Source organism: Dipteris shenzhenensis, chromosome 31 (assembly GCF_047967505.1).
Source record: "Dipteris shenzhenensis isolate YYH24624 ecotype China chromosome 31, Dip_SZ_1.0, whole genome shotgun sequence".
In the NCBI taxonomy this organism is placed as follows: domain Eukaryota; kingdom Viridiplantae; phylum Streptophyta; class Polypodiopsida; order Gleicheniales; family Dipteridaceae; genus Dipteris; species Dipteris shenzhenensis.
The window spans coordinates 46,476,676-46,498,590 of NC_141626.1; the positions used below are offsets into that span (position 1 = coordinate 46,476,676).

General features: G+C 42.5%; 1 protein-coding gene across 2 annotated transcripts; it reads left to right on the forward strand.

Annotated features, from left to right (window-relative positions):
• The first annotated feature begins 348 nt into the window (after window positions 1–348).
• On the forward strand, window positions 349–10,474 carry LOC147881540 (Regulator of chromosome condensation (RCC1) family protein). Of its 2 annotated transcripts, none has more exons than XM_087369904.1 (6): window positions 349–995; window positions 1,186–1,401; window positions 1,557–1,667; window positions 1,830–2,198; window positions 9,684–9,791; window positions 9,868–10,474. In XM_087369904.1, the coding sequence occupies exons 1-6, from the start codon at window positions 663–665 to the stop codon at window positions 10,213–10,215; spliced, it is 1,485 nt and encodes a 494-aa protein (XP_087226030.1). In that variant the 5' UTR covers window positions 349–662; the 3' UTR covers window positions 10,216–10,474. The 2 variants fall into 2 exon arrangements, with proteins under 2 accessions (XP_087226030.1, XP_087226031.1); XM_087369905.1 differs by having other exon boundaries at window positions 866–997; window positions 1,240–1,401.
• The last annotated feature ends 11,441 nt before the right edge of the window (window positions 10,475–21,915 follow it).

The window sequence follows — 21,915 nt, forward strand, 5'->3', positions numbered from 1 at the left end:
CAGTGGGTTATATCACCACGTCACCAATTTTTACAAGACTAGACGCCAAGTAGAGAGAGAGAGAGAGAGAGAGAGAGAGAGAGAGAGAGAGAGAGAGAGAGAGAGAGAGAGTATATTAATTTTTAATATTATTTTATAAATAATTTCTCAAATAATAAACAAAATTAAATAATTATATAATATATAAAACAACCGAACAAATATATATATATATCTTACTACTACTTTAAGAAAGTTGGCACACTTGGTCTAAACCTGTCATTTATCAAGGTGAGAACTTTCCTTGGGTTTTGCGCTTATATCAAGCTCATTTCATAAATCGCCCTTGGATTTACGTTTTTGCATTCTTTGATTGCACTACACGACTCGATTGTTTGAAGCTCTTTCATGTCGTCCATCAATGCGCAATCGTTGTTAGCTCCGCCTTCTCACTCCGTTTGCCTTGCTTCCTTATCGAAAGTTCGATCTACTCGTCTGCACGATTATATATCCTTACCGGAGCAACTTGCCAACTTTGCAGCAATTGGGTAGCTTGGGCTTGTCCATAAATCATTCATTGACCCCGCCCCCGTTTTTCTGAGCCCCTCGAATTCTTAAATCGCACGTGGGCAGATAACTAAGTCGCCCATCACCGTTTTGAGATTCCGTCAGTGGAATACAGCATGGCGGCGGCGATCTCTGGGATACTGGATCTACCTCCCCATCTTCTTCATAGAATCTTAACGAAGAGGGGCGTTGCGGCAGAAGATCTGGCTTGTTTTGAAGCCTCCTGCTATTCATTCCGAGCAGCACATGGCTTGTTGCCTTTGAGATTCAAGTCAGTCGCTGAAATTGCGGCTTTAGACTTGTGCAATATAAATATATTGTATTTATCCATGTCCCAACAATTTCGTAGGCAATTGCTCCAAAGATGTGGCGGTAGTTGGAAACTGCTACTGAGGTTTCTGCAAGCGGTGGAGCAAGCATACGGTTGTGTTGCGACTCCCAAGGGCAATGTGTGTTACTTTCTCCACATTTCCATGGACAGTTTACAGTTGGCAATTGGCTTCTTCCAGTTTTCACTAGGTTATGTGTGATTTGCTGCGAGCTTCTCGTAGGGAACATTTGTCACGCTAACAAACGATGAGTTTGAGATCAATGCGATAGGTGATAAATTCAGCTTACAAATTACAAAATTCTTTTCAGATCCAAGTTGTTACTGGGAAATATCACACCCTATTATTGACTGGTGACACGGAGTTGTTTCTTTGCGGTTCGGGTCTTACTGCAACTCAAGCCCAACGGCCACATAATACTCAGTTCTGCACTAGTTTCATGCCTGTGGAGGTGCCCATTGGTTTGTCTGTTACTCACGTGGCAGGTTCTCACCAGCATGTAGCTTTTGTCACAAATTGTGGAGAGGTATGTAATCGACGTTTGAAGACACCTGGCATCGTAGTTCTGGATAAATTTTTTATCATTGCTGACTACAATCAGTGCTCTTAAGTGCAACTTACACTTATTCTGTCAATATATTTTGCTATGTTTCTCTTTTTAAACCAGAATTTGAATTCCAGCTGTTCACGTATGGAGACAATTCGTCTTGCTGCTGTGGCCATGGACAAATTGCACAGACAATTTTCAAACCCACGCTTGTATCAACGCTAAAGGGAATTCCTTGCAAGCAGGTTGGGGAAACAAGGCTACTGCCATCAATTCTAAACCCAACACGTTTACACACATTGTCTAGCCAAGTTCTCATTTGGTTTAGGGTTGACATCTGCCTTGGCAATAAATATCAAAGCTCTCCAAACGCATCCACTTTAGCCATGGTCTGTAATTGCCTGCAGGTTGCAACTGGGTTCAGCTACACGGTTGTCCTCACATGCGAGGGTGAAGTGTACACATGTGGAGCAAATGCACATGGGCAGCTAGGTCATGGAGACACCATAAATAGGCTTGTTCCAGAAAAGGTTGAAAGGTTCAGTCAAGTTTGTCCAGTCGCTCAAGTGTCTGCTGGTACCAATCACACTCTAGTAGCGACTCAAGATGGTGCAGTGTACTCTTGTGGCAATGGCGCATACTTCTGCCTAGGTCATGGGGATTCCTCTAATGAGTTGGAGCCACGTGTAATTGAGAAGTTTCAGGAGGAGAATCTTTTTATGCTTCGTGTTGCAGCAGGAGACGAACATTCTGTGGCAATGGGCTCCAATGGGCAGGTTGCTTTCACCTTATCTCACCTTTTGAGCTGGTTGTCAGAATTCTTAGATACAGGAAGTGGAATGAATGGCTTTATATTTCAGTTAGTCCTGCTTGGTCTCTTTAAAAATTCTCTTCTTTTAAGTACGTAGCATATAGCCTTGTTATGCACTCACAAGAGTCTCAAAATAAAAACGCATCCAGAGATTCAATCAAAGCCTACTGTTCCACAAATTCAGTATTTTCTCTTTTGTTGAAAGCCTCCTTATAAATGAGCAACAAGTTTCTCAAGGTACGTAAGGTAGAGCTCCACACTGATCCTTAGAGAATTCTGGTGTTTGATGTCAAGTCTGATGATCTCAGTTTTAGAACAATAAGTATTTTGAAATCCAGGTGACAGCCTATGCTTAGGTGCTTAGCAAGTAAGTTTCTTTATTCCTTCTTCAGTTTTTGCTCTCTCCCTCTCTCCACACACACACACACAAACTTTTTTTAAAGTGAAACCCATGTATCTTTATATTACAAAGAGCAGTCCCCAAAGAGAAGACATGCAATTACAATATCAGAAGATTTCATTGTAAGACACGTAAACATACTAATCTATTTGACGAACATAGAGGCAATCATAAAGGGATTGCCTGAGCGACATCCAGGAATAGTGAAACATGGAAGAAGAAGACTCTCCAAAGACTATGGTTTCTGTCTTTCCACAGTCCAGAGTCCCCAATATCGCACCCATGTGAAAAAAAGGTCCAACTCGGGCCTTTGCCAAAGCAAGCATAGGAAAGTGGGCTCGGAGACATTGCTGGAGAAAAAACAGAAAGTCACTAGTGACAGGACAATGCTCAAAAAGATGGAGCAAAGATTCCCTTGGAGCGAGACATCTGTGACAGATAGTGGGAGCAATATGTTCTATGTGCCAAGAGTTTGCCAAAGGGAATAACGCCAAGGATCACTCGCCATAGAAAAACCTGTTGGCGAAGAGGAAGTTTGCAGGCCCAAATTGCAATCTTTTATGCCACCATTTGGCATTACGATTCATAGACCAAAGCTGTAGTGAAATCCAAGGAGGAGGCATCAAAACCTTGTATAAATTGGCCATGGATATATCAGCGAGGCGTAAGGGACGAGTGGCAAAACCTTGGCGATGTAAGGTCCAATCACTAAGACGATATGTAAGATCCAGCTTGGATACCGGTAGAAAACAACGAAGCATCTAAGAAAGATAGTGCTAGAGGGATCGGCAATGCATGCCCAGTCCATACTGTCTGGTTACAAAAGGAAGGGATATTAAAGTACCATCAGCATGAAGCACATTACCGACCAACCTAATCCCTTTGGATGAAATAAAATAAGTGTCTGGGTGTTTGCAAGGCAAGGGGATGATCAAACACCTTTGACCAGTGCAGACTCTCAGTACGCAAGGAATTCCCATCAAGAGAGTCATGACCATGCCATTTAGGATGAGAAAGAATTTCTTTCCAAGCTAAGAACATTTTAGAAGTAAAAGGGTAGCCTTTTGACACTGCCATCAATATAACCCAAAATGGAGTCCCATGGAGTGGGAAGCTAGTGTCCAAAAGCATGAGTAGTCAACTAGGAAAGTAGGTGATGCATCGTGGCAGCTCAAGGCTGATCATCCTGCAGAAATTCCAGCATCATCTTCCCTTTATGTGCCAAAATGTGAAAGTGAATATTCAATATATTCAAGCCACCATGCATTTTTGGCGAACAAAGGTGCTCCATAGAGAGTAATCTGATACTCTTCCGGCCGTGCTTCGAGTGCCAGAAAGTCTCCATGATACTTTGCGACATCCCTTTGTGTGGTTAGCTTCTTGTTGTGTAGGTGTAGATAGTCGAGTGCGAGTGTCATTTTATGCAGTCCTGGACTGTGCATTAGTTGTATTAGCCTTGGTGGCTCTTTATCAGAGTGTGTCTTCTTATAAATGACAAGCCCCGTAGGGATGAGTGGTGATTTCTGAGTGCTCTGCTTAATATATGTGAGTCCTATTTTGGTGTGATAAACTTCTCGTGTTATATTTTATGTGAGAGAGAGTAAGTCATGTCAATTTAACAATCTACAGGAAATTGAGTCAGAGGAGCATTTCATCTTTAGGTGCCAAGTATATTACGAGATCCAAGGCTGCTACTTTTGTCTCTTTAGAGATAGCTCCGGACTGTTCTCATAGTTTCTTTCTTATCCAGATCAGAGATGCTTAGCCACCTTCATTCATGAGGCAGTTAGGCATCCAGAGCGCTTACTCGGTTTACAGAGACAAGGATGGGGCCCACAGGCATACTTATCTCAGAGCATGATCACAGAGTTCTTTCAGCCATATCAATATAGACCTTGTCTCTCGGGTGGTCGGCGAGGTAGAGATCCAATGCCAACAACATGACACACCCGACAGAGGGAGGAGACAGATGATGCTTGGAGACATCCGTTCCATGTTCAGACACGGGGTGCAACATATAGGAGTTATCGTGGCCCTTGTCAATTGTAGAGCCACATCCAAGAGGCCATGCTAGACCACACCCATAGATAGCTGCCATTGTTGTATCTCTAATCTTATACCACCGCAGCCTCACCAGCCATTGGGCCCACCATGACTCCCTTCTAGAGCTCCAGTATCTACGGTATCCGGCCAAGCTTGACATTGGATTTGATGAGACATATGATGATGATTAGATGATGTTGATGTTATGACTATGTAGTACTGATGCTTTTTATGACTATGTAGCATTTAGCATCTAGCATGGGTGATGATGCTCGTTTTAGTAGCTCCACCCTTTCAGCTTGTTGTATAAGTTTCTTATATCCTCATAGATCCATTGGTGTTCCTATGACTTTAATAAAGGTTCTTTCTTTCTTTAATAAAGGTTTTCCGAGGATGTACATATGACATGATCCGGCAGCACCGCAGGATGATCTTACACAGAGTCCGTACCCGTCGCTTTATTTCTAGACGACGGAGGATGATGGCAGATTTTCGGAGGAGATTGCTCCATGGAGACTTGGCACCGCCAGCAGCCCACTTGATACTTGCCCAGATCTTCACACTCATGGCAGGAGGCATGGTCGATGGCCATGACTGGCGCATCGTTGATGATGTATTTTCCTTTCGGATGATTTTGTGTCCCATAGGCCATGTATGGCCTTCCGTGGACCTTTAATAAAATTTCTTTCTTTCTTTCTCTCTCTCTCTCTCAAAGTACCTAGTGGAAGTACAACAAATGCCAAAAGAAAGATTGCCACATAGAGCATGGACTGCTGGTATGAAACTTTCGAAGAATCATAAAAGCAAGATTATGTGCACAGGATGGGGGACATATATAAGGAAATGGTTCAGCAGATGGAAAGTGGAATCATACCTGACTATGCCCCCTGAAAAGGTCAAGATGCAAGAATTCCAGTTGTCCCTATTGTGCACTCTACAAACCCAATGGTTGACAGCAGAAAAGAGGACCAAGCTAGAATACTATCAAGATCAAATAAATCCTTTATGCTGGTCATCTTTCATGACACCAGATGCCTCTGCTCAGCCATACATCAGTACTCCCATACCTCTTCTCTATCGCAAGAGTATTGCCAGATTCCGCACACGGTCACATACCTTGGCAATAGAGACAGGAACTTGGCTAAATCCGCCGCGACATGTCAGAGTTTGCAAATTCTGTGATTCGCAGACAGTAGAGACAGAGGCACATATAGCCCTACATTGCCCCCGATATGCACACATCAGAGACGACTATCAGCAGATACTAGCAGATACCACTCAGATCTTGTCAGTTCTCTCCATTGCCTCTCCGGCAGCGTTGGGATCTTTTGTCACTCGTCTTTTGTTGTACCATCAAGAACTTGAAAATTCTTGACCCCCTATCTAGGTGGGTGAATTCCAAAAAGCTAGAGAGATTTTTCAAAAGTAGCATTCGGAAATCTGGTTCTCAAATGCTGCCCAAGGAATCCCAGAAAATCATGGGTGTGGGAGCAATGCCAAAGAAGATGAGGCACTGATTCCCACGGAGCAGTTGGAGCTATATGTCTGCACGCCAAAATCTGCCCAGAAGGAAGAATCCCTAGCAAGACTCTCCACAAGAAAACCTGTTGTTGAAGAGGAATTTTTAAATGCCAAATCCCTCGTAGTCGCTTTCGCCACCACTTTGCAAGACGATTCATTTGCCAAAGATTATTCGCCCTTTGTGAAACCCAAGGCAAGGGCAGAAGGACCTTATACAAGGAAGAGACAGTAATGTGAGACAGCCGCAAAGGACGGCATGTCGACCCTGGCAAGTAAAGAGTCCAATCCTGAAGCCGAGATCCTCAGTCTCTAGAGGGGGTATCGGCTCCGGTAGCCTTTGTGGCATTTCTAGGTCTTCTAAATTGCAACAAGCCCGTGAGGCTATGCAGTGAAGTCGTCCTTGAGTTAGTCGTATAGGTGAAGCTGGGTCCATTAATTTGAGTCGCCATGTTTCAGTTTATCTACTACAGGTGTCATTTTATGTGCCAAAGTCTATATTTCATGTGTGGTAATTATCTTGTTTTTTTCCAACAATTGGTATTAGAGCCTCACCTGGAGAATCTGTGAAGACTTGTTGGGTTCATCTAGGAAATCTTAGTCTGTGTTCTTTGGTCAAGAAGTCTTCTAATTGTGTGCTAAGTTTCGAGTCATGGATAGTTGATCCAAAACTTCTTTATCTAAGTCAGGTCTTCCTGAAGCATCTTTTGTCAAGCTCGATGGAAGAAACTTCCGGTCATGGCAGCTCTTTGTTAGACTTCTTCTTACGGAGAAGGGGATCTAGGGGGTTGTCTGAGGATCCGAGAAGCGGCCTGCTAATAACCAGGGTTTTGAAAAAATGAATGCGTGTTATGTGAAGAACAAGAAAGCTCTTGGTCTCCTGGGACGTGCTCTCAGAGTATATTTTTTTCAGCATGTTGACATATCGAAGACTGCAGCACAAAACTGGAACATTTTAGAGCCACGTTTTGGTTCAAGAGTGTGCAATTCGAAGATGATGCTCAAGCAAGAGCTCTTTGCTCTCCAGACGGGGGATGGTGATTCTCTGGCAACACACCTGACAAAATGCAATCGATTATAAAGCAGCTCCAGGCTCTCAGAACTTGAATTGATGATGATGATGCTAAGGCTATCCTGCTCACATGTCTTCCACAAAGCTACTCAGAGCTGGTGACAATCGTTAGGTTGAATTCCGATTCTTTGAATTTTCATGATGTTGTAGCCATGCTTTTGAGTGAGGAAAGATGAGCAGAATTGAAGACTTTGGGAGGCAGTGAACCAGCTTATGTTGCTAAGGAAAAAGGAAGAGTGTAGGTAATGCAAATAAGAAGGAATTAGTATGCGAATATTGTGGTCGGGAGGGCCATGTAGAAACATTCTGCTACAAAAGAGCTATCTCGACTCTCAAGAAAAAGGAAGTTGCAGAGAGCACCAACAAGAAGGCATGTCTTGTAGAAGAGGGTGATGAATTTGCAGGGTATGCTCAGAATGGAGACACGGTGATTGATCTTGAAAAAGAAGATGTGGATGCCTTTTGGTGACTCTAGTCATTGTAATTTTTGAGATGGCGACAGTTTTGGTTTTGTGACAACAACAATTTTGTTTTGCTTAGTCTCTTTTTTTCTCGTTTCCCCACTTGGTTTATGCGGGCGGTTGATTCCTTTGCCTGTTGGCAGTGTCCAGAAGACCATCTGATGAGAGAGACTACTTGCCTGGAGGAAAGTGATAGGCTCAACGTGCTGGTAGCAGACAGACGGCTCTTGAACGTGCTGGAGGTGCTCTTGACGTGAACTGACATGGGTACGTTGCTTATATATTGGAATCTCTTCTGAGCGCAGTGCTGTGTGCATGCAGGCAGCCTTAGCTTGTGTAGCTGGTCGACTGTGTGTCGTATCCTCTTGGATATCTCCTGTGACCTTTGTGGCATTTCATGGTCTTGTAAACTGCAATAAGCAAGTGAGGCTGAGCAATGAAGTCGTCCTTGAGTTAGTTGTATAGGTGAAGCTTTGGGTCCATGAATTTGAGTCGCCATCTTTCAGTTTATCTACTGCAAGCAGTGTCACAAGAAACGTTTCTAGAAACGCGTTTCTAGATTTTTATAGGCGTTCTTCTAGAAACACCTAAAAATACTATATTTTATAGAAGTTATATATACTTCATAAATAATTGTCTTCAGATTCTCTCTCAAAAGAGCTCTCAGATATCCATATTGTGCACACACATATTACACAGTTGAAAGAGTAAAAAGATGCGTCACGCAGCCTATAGATTGAGGTTTACAAAGACATAGATCTTCCAGTTTACAAATTACCATTAACTAATTAGTTGCAAGTGCATATGGCTGCTAGCATATGCCATGGCCCATAGTTCAAACAATAAACTTTTAACTTTATAATTCAAATTTCAGAATCAAATTTCAAGATTCAAGATTCAAGATTCAAAATATAACAAAATGTATTATGTATTACTGTTTACATCATACATGTAACATGCCATAATGATATACTGGTAACTGTATGGTGTAAACTGTATACATAATCAAAGCTCGTCACCTGCAAGCCAGCTGCTAACAACTGCAGTGTACACAGTACACTGTAGAGTAGAGGGTAGAGTAGAGAGTAGAGGCTAGAGGAGAGGAGAGGAGAGTAGAGTAGAGTAGAGTAGAGTAGAGTAGAGTAGAGTAGAGTAGAGTAGAGTAGAGTAGAGGGTAGAGGGTAGACCGTAGGGGAAAGTAGAGGGTAGACCGTAGAGACTAGAGTAGAGGGTAGAGTAGAGAGTAGAGGAGAGTAGAGGGTAGAGTAGATGGTAGGCACTAGGAGCAAGGCAAGCAATGGAGCGGCGCGGGAGAGGAGCGAAAAAACGAAAATGGTGGCCAAATTCAGAAAGAAACCCGTCGCGGCGGATTTTTTGACAGCCAGACGTTTCGCCCTAACTGCCCGTTTTGGACGTTTCTAAGAAACGTTTCTGCACGTTTTGGTGCCCGGAAACGTGTTTTTTGGTGACACTGACTGCAAGTGTCATTTTATGTGCCAAAGTCTATATTTCATGTGTAGTAATTATCTGGTTTTTTTCCAACATTGCAAATTACGGGAGCTCCTCAAAATCTGGCTTCCAATAGCAGTGTTTTCCATTGAACTAAGAGACTGCTGTTCATAGTCAGAGACTACATCGTTTCTATACCTCCATATTGATTGGATAAATCCAACATCGAGACCATTCAGTTGAATAACTACAACTGCTAGTATTACTCCAAAATGCTCAAACAGCCCAAAGAGAACACAGGATCAAAGCAGCATCCCGATCTAGTCATGAGAACATTAACCTGCCATGCACTCAGATGTACCCATGATAACAATTCTTTACGGATACTGGGTATCAAAGTTACTGAAATCCAAGCTACTTTGCAGCACTAGCATTGTTGTGTACTATATTTATCCTTTCATCATGATATGTGATGCTAATTAGTTCTTTTCTTGGAATTTAGTGCAGGTCTACACGTGGGGGAAAGGCTATTGTGGAGCACTAGGCCATGGTGATGAGACTGATAAAGCTATTCCAGCACTAGTAGCAAGTCTGTGTGACACTCGTGCAGTTCAGGTCAGATACACTTTCATCGTCCTCTGGTTCTTTATATATACTTACTTTGATTTCTGAACATGAGTCCACTTTGCAGGTATGCGCAAAGAGGCGCAAAACATTTGTGCTCAGTGATGATGGCATGGTTTTTGCGTTTGGATGGATGGCACTTGGAAGTTTGGGGCTGGCAAACAGAGGAAACTCTGACAAGATTCTACTTCCAACTCTTGTGGAATCTTTGAAAAGCCATCACATTTCTCAGGTCAGTACTGGATTTTATCACACAGTGGTCATCACAAACAAAGGGACTGTGCTGGGATTCGGAGATAACGATAGAGCTCAGCTTGGATCCTACAATTCTTGTACGTGCCTGGAACCTGTGGAGATGAGCTTTGGGGACAACAGTACTTTGCCTCTGTGTTCTACTGCAGCTGCAGTAGCATAAGGCAAAAGGATTTTACATACATTTACTGGTAAGAGACTTTATACTATCTTTGTAGATCAAGGTGTTGCCATCACAGAGCTTGCATCACTACCATGTAAAATATTGCTCATTCTTTGGATGGCAGTCTCTGTTTATTATAAATGACATGTCACTTTTTCAGCTATGGGAATTTGTGTAAGATCAGACATGCCAACGCAAGGGACACTGTAATAGAATTACAGATCTAATTGTAGAATTTCTGATCAAGCAACAGTTTTATTAGGCATTACAATAAACAGTATGGTTGTGTATACTGGGGCCTTCAAAATAATTTTCTAAAAAAAAAAAGCTGTTAAATTGGAAGCTATTTCGTTGGAAAGGCTACTTCATTATAGTCATATTACCATGTAGTGTTTCTATCCAATAGGATGTTTTCCTTTCCTACCCTTACTGCCTCTCAACCTTTTCATGTAATGCATCTGCATGTACTAGAAACTCGAAGGAAGTTATCGGATGTATTGGTGTTGCTTTTGCCTTTGGTGTAGCCTTGTGTATATTGAAATGTTGAGGCATGTAAATTGCACTTGATAGTCCGTATAGCGTAATGTCTTGGCTCTTGAGAGGACCTGAAATGGAGCCAAGGGATCTAATCCTCACTGTTTGTGTATATGTGTCATTTTATCAATCGTTAGTAATGCACATTATAGGGCATCTTGTATGTGTATGTGTGTGTCCATTTTGTGAACAGGTTATCCCTCTATCACTCATCTTCGCATTTTTGGTTCTAACGCATGGGTGCATGTGCACAAGGAAGACGGGACCAAGCTTGATTCCGAGGTAGTCAATAGAGCGAGCAAGAAAAAGCGAGCGGGCCCAATTAAGCGAGCGAGTTTTTTTACAATTCCTCCGATGAGAACAAATTTGAAACCGAACTTACTATAGCAAGATGTTGTCATAATAAGCATACCAATAATTAGACTTACAATCCACCCTATCTTTCACTTGAAGAACATAAACTAATTACCAAACTCATAACATAGATGACTATTGAAATACCACTTCACCCGCAAAATGCACTAGACCAAAACTTTCCAAATGTGTCCATGGTTCACCACAACAATTATCAGTCTATGAACAAAATGGTGTTTTAAACCATGTTCTAATCCCCCTGACATTCATCATCAAGAAAGTAGTTGCGCGCATGTGGTTTATCTAATTGCCACTCATCATATCTTTTGTTGGCTGTCATGAATCTTGTCATTTTTTCTGCATAGCATGGCAACAAACTACAACAAAACATACATTTCAAAGGAAAGTAAGTCAAAGTGGAACAATGAAAATAATTTCCAATAAGAAGAACTTGCCATCCTTATGTGTTATACAAAAGACAATTCGCTACCAACAAAAAGCAAAAAAAATCAATTGCTAGATCAAGGCCTTACAAACACTATCCAAAGCATCAAAATTTGTACTTTCTTGATTCAAAGGAAAGTAAGTCAAAGTGGAACAATGAAAATAATTTCCAATAAGAAGAACTTGCCCTCCTTATGTGTTATACAAAAGACAATTCGCTACCAATAAAAAGCAAAAAAAATCAATTGCTAGATCAAGGCCTTACAAACACTATCCAAAGCATCAAAATTTGTACTTTCTTGATTCAAAGGCACCCATAAATGTTCACTATCTACCATATTATAAAGATGCTAAATAACACTTTCAAAGTCCTCAATTTTAGCATTCAAAATATATAACACAAAAACTCAGGGCCAGTAGCATACTACTCATCAAAGGGGTTTGTGACAGGTTCCACTCTCTCTTCTTCCCCCTCTCCATCATGCTCTGACCTGATCCGTTTTCCAGAATGATCTGCTACAAGTGGCTCAACAATGCTAGCCACAATACCATTGTCTGAATCAAATGAAAAACAAGGTCTGCCAATGGCCTGACAAGCACGCATAAGAGGGGCTATACCACAACCCATCTCTAGAACCAGCCCTCCAGGAACACAGAGAAGAGACATAATGCAACCTACAAAAAAACTACTCCTCTCTAGTCCACCTCGTGCTAGCTGAGAAGACATCGGCACGATTGTCCTTGTAGAGGGAGGTATGTAATGAGTCCAGACATCTTCACGTGGATCAATCAAAAGCTGTTGGAAAAGTGAAAAGCTCTCCTCCCAAAAAACTGTTGGATTCTTCTTTGCTCTACGTATTAGAGCTAAAACTGAAGATTGCATCTGGAAACCACACGGAGAAAAACATGTATAGTATATTGACTTCAACTAGCAAGCATTATAGCATGAAAGATGGCAAACATAGCATGCATAGGACTTATCCTTCCAAACATAGCATGCATAGGACTAACGAGGAGACATTTGTCAAAGACACTTTTATCATGGAATGCAAACATAGAATGCATGGAATGGTAGCTTACCTTAACACTTTTATCATGTTCTCTACAAAATCCATATGGAAACTTGTCATGAATGATCACACGTCTGACAACCTCCAGGCCTGGACATATGCAAACCGTTCCATCCAACCAATACATTGTCCTGCAAGCAATTAATTTTATTTAAAACTAGTAGAATGGAAACACAAAATGTGAAATGTCAATTGTGGTATTGTGCCTTACCTGCCAAAGGACATATGCATGCCAACCAACCCCTATCAGACAAAGAAGCTGATGCAATTGCAAGCCCATGCCGCACATGGTCCTCGAGCAAGACATTCCAAGTAGGAGTGGATCCTCTCTCATCAAGTGGATAGCCAGATGGAAAATCGAGCAATATAAAATCTGAAGCCCACTTCACCTTCTTACCCATCCTCTTGTAGTCCTGATCTCGACTAGCCACTATAATAAAAAACTCATGCAAAAGAGCATACTTATCATTTCTTTTAGAGTCAGCAAAGTCTTTGCCCATTGCAATGTAATCTCCAACTGTACAAGCAAACAAAGGTGTGATGCCACGGGCCAAGGAAATGTCAGGTGACTGTGATCGATGGAACACGTATTGCTTCACAAGTCCCGAGATTGAGTCTCCACCTATATACAAAAGCAAATCAATTACAAGTAAAACTAGTGTTAAAGGAACAACTACATATGCAGAACACAACAACACCCTTACCTGCACTCTCTATGTGATCCATTTCATGCCGCATAGGACTAGATGGTCCCTCATCTAGAAAGAGAACAATCATAAACTTATTAATGCAATGTCAAAATAAATTGAAGACAACATCAACAAACAATCATATTGTATCTTCCTTACCTTTTTCTGTAGGATGTTCTTGTTTCTCTTTCTCTTTCTTATCTCTCCTTGAGCTTCCCTCCACTTTGTCCTTACTTGCTTCATTGGCTTTTTGTGAAGCATAAGTATTGTACAAGTCTCTTTCTCGCACCAGTACTTGTCCTTTAGGAAAATCTATCCACCAGGGACAATGTGCTAATTCCCATTGAGAGAGATGGTGCATGCCAGGTGGATACATGCATGCAGCATGACCAATCTCCACCCAACTCTTGCACAAATTTGGAATGTCAGAGATCCTTTTCTCTATTGCCAAGTGGGAGAGATATTTTTATCAACCAAGAAACACAAAAAATTGGATGTCCCAAACCATCAAAAGGTCAAGAAATCAAGTGGAACAACCATCAATGATTGTGTAATTACATGAATCAACAGCACAAACATAGACAAATGAAAAATGAACCTTCGAATGAATTGACAACATACCTATAAACCACCCTATGGGCAGCCATGTCCAACTCAGATAGTCCATCTCCTTTTTTTCCACCCTTGCTCTCCATCTTTGTTTCCTTTGATCTTAGCACCACAAACATATGTTTTCTCCCCTCCAGTTTTATATCCTCCATGTATTGCTGCAATGTGTAATCCTTGGGGGTATCCAAAGGCATGCCCATTGTTGTGATCACCCTCAAATCTTCAAGCACTTTCAATGACAGTCTCTCCACCTTCTCCAAAAATATCTCTCTACTAATCCACCTAAACAGTAAAAGTTGACACAATTTTATAATAAAAAATAAGAGTCATGCCGTTGGCAAGAAACAAACAAACACCATGAAAGATGATTTGTATTGGTAGAAGAAACACACCCTCTGTACTCAAGGTCACCCACAGGCATGAAGTACATGTCTCGCATAGGTTTAGTGGCTTCTAACAAAGAAAGGAAAATATTTTTTTTTTCTAATCTCAAATCAGACTTTGCAATGAGTTGGAGCTTCTCCAATGTCACGCAAGAGTCCGTACCATCAAAGCGCAAGGCAAACAACTTTTCCAACCAAGCCTCTCCAAGACCAGGATCTATACAATTCAACACCTATCCAAAGATGACATGTCAGTCACTTAACTTCAAAATAAATGCAACAAAGTATAGAAAATTCAATTCACGCCTTTCCCATCCTATCAGCAATTCTCTTTTGAATTATGGTACGCTGCTTTCCTTCTGCCTCTCCCCTTTGATTTAAAGGTAGCTTTGTAGATATTTTGTCCATTGCTTTTTTAAGCTCTGTATTGTACTCAACCTACATACATAAGTTCCAATTAGAGAAAGCAAAGGAGTGATAAAGATGTAAGCATCAATGCAAATGCAACATTCTACCTGGAAGACAAGCCTTGCTAGATAACCTCTTGTCAATGGAAACCATGGCTTCTTCCCTTTACTCTCTTGAGCCCTTCAATTCTCTATTGATTTGATCTCACTCGAAGACAATGTTTTCATAAACACCATAGAGTCACACTCACAAATGTTGTGTGCATTTATGAGTATGTCCCTTAGACTAGGTTTGATAATGGAATGTTCATTCATGCTAGAAAACAAACAGCAAAGTACACAACCCAATCAATAAATGCAAAGTAGCATAAAACACAAATGTGGAGAAGATTCAAAGAGTCCATGTACTTACGAATTCATTCATTGTAGCCCTGCCAAGAGAGCAATCTCACTAATTTTCCTTGGGTCAATTATTGTACATACCGCTCGTACATGTCTTTTCTTGTTTGTAGGAAAGATTTCCTTGATAACACTCATCCATGCAGTGGTCCTATGATTGCCCTCCCAAACAAATAACATCTTTTGCGACATAAAATGAAAGTCAGTGTTAGACATCACATCTTTCTCAAACTCCTCATCCACCTCTCTCTAGGTGGGAGACCAACTCTTCCTCATATCATCTATCACAACTATCTCCTCTCCATCACTCTTGCAGACAGATACAATGAAAGACCCTTTCTCTGGGAGATAGCCCTCCACTTGAAATATACTTTTGAGTGAAGATACATCATCACGAAGTCCTCTCACTCTTGCATAAGGTATCAACCTACACAAGGGAATGCGAGGACATTGATTTGAATCAAGCATCCTATATTTGCCAATCACATCACCTCCTCCTTCCACCTGAACTTCACTATCATCCAACTCATCCTCCTCAAATCTTGGACCTTCATCTCTTTGAGTTGATGATACTTCAACCTCTAGACCCACCATACTTTCTTACTCTTCTGTTCCACCTACTGATGATTCAACATTGTGATCTACTTTTGTTCCTCTTGTCACCTTTGTAGAATGTGCCACTTGAACTTTTCTGCCTTTTTTTCCTGTCATCCTGAAAAGACAAAAAACAAGGCATTTTTCCAATCATAGTTCTCAAAACGTTTTCAATAAAAACCAAAACTAAAAACAAGAAACAACATGTAACAACTGATAGAGTATAACATACGGCAGGTTCAAAGGTCTTCTCAAATCTATCCATACGATCAAAAAAACATGAGAGCTTTTTCACATATATATATGATAAAGGTTTTGTTTATGAAAACATATGCAATACATATCACGAGGGCAAATCCCCAAACAGATCATGAAGTGTGTACACCTCATAAGGAAAAAGCTTCACATAAATATCTCAAATTACTGACGTATATGAATGCAAAGGTGTGTAAACTCACACTTATGAATAAATATCATTTTACTGACGTATATGAATGCAAAGGTGTGTAAACTCACACTTATGAATAAATATCTAGACATAAATACATATATCTACCAATGCAATTGATTTCCAGTTTAGGGAACATTCACCCACTTGTGTCCTAAAAGAAAAAGGTTCATCTCCAATGCACATAGTATATCAACTTGCAGTGGTATCTATACACTTGCATATATGGAATTGCAGTGGTAAATATGCACTTCTATGCCTACCCCTTACCCTCATGAAAAGATACCTTGAGAGGCTTTTCATGAAGGCTTTTCTACTCAATCCTCCATGTATCAATACTTTCTTTCATACTCACAAGAGGTTGCTTCGACCATTTCATCTTTTGTCTACAAGTATGCTTTGGTATGCATGTCTTATGGTCTTTGGAATGCTATTGGACTCTTGGAGGGATAGGTCACATGGTCTTTTGAACGCTATGCAAGGAGGGTACTATTGGACTGCCCGAGGGACCAAAATAGGCAACGCGTTAACGCGCTGTCTCTTTTGGTCTATCATGCAATTCTAGAGCGTAAATAGGACTGTCTTCGAATTCGACCTTCTTTACCATGGTTGCTACCTAGATGCCGATGGTCTACAAGGTTTTTTAAAAATTTTCATCTTATCTCTACACTTGAACATTGGACTTACACTCGCTCATTTGTTTTGTGAACTTCTTTCATCCGTTCAAGAGTTGAATATCAGTTGAATGCCTCATATGGGAGAGAGTCTTAGACTGCCTGGGACAATAAAAGAGGCAGCACATTAACGCGCTGCCTCTTTTGCTGCCCTCGACAGTCCAAGTTCCCCTCCCTTGCATGACTCTAGGTAACTCTAGCAACCACGTACATGCCTCGTATATATGGTTTGTAGAATATGGGCACAAATTTTTGACGGCAAGTCCTATGAAATGAAATGATACCTTGGGCTGCTACACAACCAAGTCAACAAAAAACCTGTGAACACCATCAAGTCCTAAGCAAGTACCACCGAGCAACGCAAGCAAAATGGAGTAACGAAACAAAATAGAGCAAGCAAAAGTCGTGAAGAGCCCGAGGAGATAAAATCCGACGCCAAAATGCAAACTAGTTAGAGTATACAGAAAGGCATACATCCCATAGCCTGGGGCAACAAAAGAGGCAGCGCGTTTCGCTGCCCCAGGCAGTCCAACTGCCACCACATCCAATAGCTTGGGGCAGCAAAAGAGGAACGCGCTGCCTCTTTTGCTACCCCAGGCACTATTGGATGTGGTGGCAGTTGGACTGCCTGGGGCAGCAAAAGAGGCAGCGCGTTAAGGCATACATCCCATAGCCTGGGGCAGCAAAAGAGGCAGCGCGTTTCGCTGCCCTAGGCAGTCCAACTGCCACCACATCCAATAGCTTGGGGCAGCAAAAGAGGAATGCGCTGCCTCTTTTGCTACCCCAGGCACTATTGGATGTGGTGGCAGTTGGACTGCCTGGGGCAGCAAAAGAGGCAGCGCGTTAAGTAGCAAAAGAGGCAGCGCGTTCCTCTTTTGCTGCCCCAAGCTATTGGATGTGGTGGCAGTTGGACTGCCTGGGGCAGCGAAACGCGCTGCCTCTTTTGCTGCCCGTTAACGCGCTGCCTCTTTTGCTGCCCCAGGCAGTCCAACTGCTTAACGCACTGCCTCTTTTGCTGCCCCAGGCAGTCCAACTGCCACCACAGCATTTGAACTATGGGAACATAAGAGGGCAGGAATGGAAGGCATTTTCTCTAACACGATAAGGATTCCAACCTTCGCTTGTTCCATGCTTGTTCCAGATAACCTTCGCAGCGAAGGCGGTGAGCGCCAGGGAAGAGAGGGAAGGGCTGCGGTTGCTGTGATTGTGGAGGGAGTTGGAAAGCTACGGAGGGAGGAGGTTTGAAGGAGGGTGGTGAGGAGGCGGTGAGGCGGTGTGACAAGCCACTATTAAACAATTAGGACCTATGCCTTTCTCACTAATTAAATTAGAATAGCTCTTGTGACCGATTGCCCAATCCCATAAAATTAAAGGGGGCAATCCCAAGAGAGTTACCTTTCTCACTAATAAATTAGAATAGCTCTTGTGACCGTATAGGAATCCATAAAAGGAATAGGACAAGAGAGTGCGCCGCTCTCTCTTCATCACTACTCTATAAACTTCAGCAAAAACGAGAATAATGTAACGAAGAAAACCATTTGAAACACTAGGTATTGTATTTCAGTAGCATATCACAAATACAAAGAGCTTTTGAAACACTTACGGTTCTATTTCAGTAACATATCACGGATACGCATCGTATTTATAACTGCGGCTCCAGCTTGGTTAAAACTAAGTGAGACAAACAGACAAATGATGTTAAGAATCCTAGAGGGCGTCAAACTAAAATGCGTCAGCTCCAAACCCCAGGACAGAAGAGATCGAGCACAACAGCACGTTTTCTCACAGGTAAGCAGATGCCATACACCGTATAGAGTAGACTTTATGTGATTTCCGCTTCGGTGAAAAGCTTCGCTTCTCCAATGGAGGTAAGCATGCATGGACGCTAAGTATTAAAGCTCAGGCAAATTTCAATGCTTGGACTAATGAAGGGAGCTCCGTAGTGACCAGAACATCTGCTCTACCATTTCGTTGAATCAACATTCCTCAAACAACTCGTCTGCAAAGAATTGGAATCAAGCCCGGGTGCCTGGGGATGAATCCTAGGCTTAAAGAAATGCTAATGACAAATCTATTTCCGAAGGCTTAGGATCATTGAGGGGACACCAGATAAGCAAACTAATGTAAACGAAGCTACTGGATACGGATAAGGTGGTCTTTACCCCGCCTGGGTGAGCTGCATGGGAATCCACAGTGACTTTCGATATACGGCGAGGCAGCAAGTTAAGCCATTGAAGGCCAGCTTGGACCTGCATCAAAACCAAACAATAAATATTATACAAGAGACTGGGCATGTACTCAGGTTCCAACTGAGGTTCTGAAATCGCGTTCAAAATTTACGATTACGAGCAAACAAATCCTCTACCGGGAATTGTCGGCCTACACAGAAGTATAATACAATCACGGTAGAAATTGTGGGAAGAGTCTACTGAATACTTCGGCATCAAAGGAAAAAAAACCATCGATTTGCGGCTTGCACAAGGCTTGATGGCGTGGCATCCTAGGCGCCACTTGGACCTGCCCAATCAGGCCTGACCAGCCAGCAAAGGCTGACCAATCAGGTCAGTTGGTGGGCTGGCAGGTCGGTGCCTTGGGTAGGGAGCCGACTCCTTGGTCGGCCAGATTGAGGGGGCCTAGCCCCTCCTATAAAAAGCCCCCCCTTCCCCCCTCATTCCTCATCACCTGCACTTACAGCGATGCACACAGGCAAGCACACAAGGAGAGGAAGAGGCTCAGCATTATTGACAACATCTCAGGCTGTTTGTACATGCTCATCATTGAGCTTTTGTTGCCCATGATTGTGAAGGAATATATCTGAGTTTTGCCCTCTCTCTCTTTTAGTTTTTCTGAGTGTTGTATGAGCTAGAGAGGAAGTGAGGTGTGTGATTCTATCCTCTATTTCCAACATGGTATCAGAGCTAGGTTCACAGCTCTAGATCGGAGTACCTCTGCTAGAAGGCGACTCCAATCGACACTCAGGCTTGCTACGTGGTCAAGTTCTCCACTCCAATTGACACTTAGGCTTGCTGCGTGGTCAAGTTCTCCACTGTAAATTCAGTTTACTGTTCTTTATTACAGCAAGGATGGATGACAAAGATTTTATTGTCGCCTCTTAAGCGCTTCCCAGGGAGCAGTTGGAGCACCTCATTCGACGCATGGGGATCGGCCCACAGTTGTGACATTGAGAGGGGGTGTTAGAAGGTCACTACCCCACCTGTGAGCCCTCGATTTGAGGGGACAAGGGGGCAAGAGGCCATAGTTGTTTAGCATGTGACTAATTATTGAACCATCATGGTTGGGTCTACCATGGCCAAGCTGTTTAGCACTATCATGGAGCAAAAGGGCTGAGACAGAGGGGAAAAGAGCCCGATAACAAGTTGGTTTTAGAGCTGAGCATAGCACGGTTGATAATCTTGTTAATCGTCGTGTTATACTAGATGAATGCTGGCTGAAAGGCAGATCGCTTTATTGTTGCTTTGTTGATTTCTAGAAGGCTTTTGTCACATGCATCCTTGCACTTGGGTGCAAAGTGACACTAGCTACATCGACAAGTGCGTAATAGTTTCCTAATAGGAGATTTTGCCATATGTTGTGACCCCTTTGTGATCCCTTGTCTAGGGATAGTCAGGCATAAGCTACGTAAGTCAATCTCTCAGCCTTACGTCAAGTCAGAAGATTAGTCCTTGTTTACTACCCACTAGAGAACCGTAGGATAGTATTTCCATCTTAGGTTTAGGTCCAACCTAGGATAGGAGCCCTTCTAGGCCCCCTCAGAGCTAGAACAAGTGAAGAGAATGGCAAGGGAAGGGATGAATTTATAGGCTACCTTGCACCCCTCCCTAGGCTGGCATTTATGGGGCCTAGGGCTACCTTTATGGGGCCAGCCAACCAGTCCCAAAAGCCCTATAAATAAACAATCAGCCCTCTGGGAAGGTGTTCCCATAGCGCATCAGACGGGGAGTCAAGACAGTGAACGTAGTAAGGTTTGGGGTTTGTTTCAGCAACTCTTTTCAGTTATCTTGTACAATTTTACACAGCTTATTCTCAGCTCTTTATTTCAGTCATATCTCTCAGCTCTCTTATAGGATCTATCACTCCTAGCTTTCACTCTCTCACTCACGTAGTAGCCCTGCATTTCGGTGGATAGCACAAGCTCTCCCTTGCCTTGCAGAAGCGTCCTACATCGTCAGTGTGGACAGCCTCAAGGTCTCGATATTGGTCGGCGTTGCCTCTTGGGTCTTTGGGTTTGCTATATGTGTGCACAATGAGCTCTTCAGAAGTGTGTTTTTTCATGCTCTCTCGAAGAGTGTTCTTTGTATTTCTCAGTTCTCCAAGTATAAAGCAAATTATCCCCTCATTGGGGGAGGAGGCCCTCAGTGGGTATAGGGACCCAATCGGTTTGTCGACTCTACTCTCTCTCTCTACCCTCATCTCCTTTCTCTCTATGGTGTACAACGCTAAATTCTTGCTAAAGGTTTAAAGGTCTTGCTGTGAATTACACGATCAGATTACCGTTGAATGTTACATTGGTATCACAGCTTCAATATGGATCCAGCTTAACTACCGCGAGTGTATGGTTGTGTTGAGATCCGGAAAGTGGACACAATCAAGAGCCATGGAAGGGTCAGGAAAAGGATTCACCCTTAAGACTTTGAAGAGGAGAAAGACTACCAACAAGATTTGCTTCCACCAAGTGCTCAAGAAGTGATGGCGAACCTTCTAGAGCAGAATCGGGTCCTCCTATAGCAACTCGAAGAACATTCATCCCAATTAGAAGAAAGCCTTGTTAATGCATGAGGAACACAAAAATGAGGAGTCACTGCGTAGAGCTCACCTAGGCAGAGAGGCAACGAAAGCTAGATTGAAAGGTGATGCTTCTCCAATACAAACAGATGTTAGCCACTATGCATGCAAGTTTGAGCGTAGCATCCGTCACCACCACAGCTTCGTCACTCATCGACAAAGGTAACATCACTCACTCGGTCCACTCCAAATTTTGTTAAGCATGATGGTAAGTGTGACCATTCATCAATTTTGTAATTTATTCATCGGTTTGTAGCTCATTTTCCGTTGACACAGATTCAAGATGAGCAAG

Bases quoted from the DNA above. Each gene is read 5' to 3' on its own strand.
- LOC147881540 (XM_087369904.1), top strand. From the start codon at position 663: ATGGCGGCGGCGATCTCTGGGATACTGGATCTACCTCCCCATCTTCTT. The intron at 996-1,185 runs GTGTGTTACTTT...AATTCTTTTCAG, and splicing joins TTGCGACTCCCAAGGGCAAT to ATCCAAGTTGTTACTGGGAA. The intron at 1,402-1,556 runs GTATGTAATCGA...TTTGAATTCCAG, and splicing joins TTGTCACAAATTGTGGAGAG to CTGTTCACGTATGGAGACAA.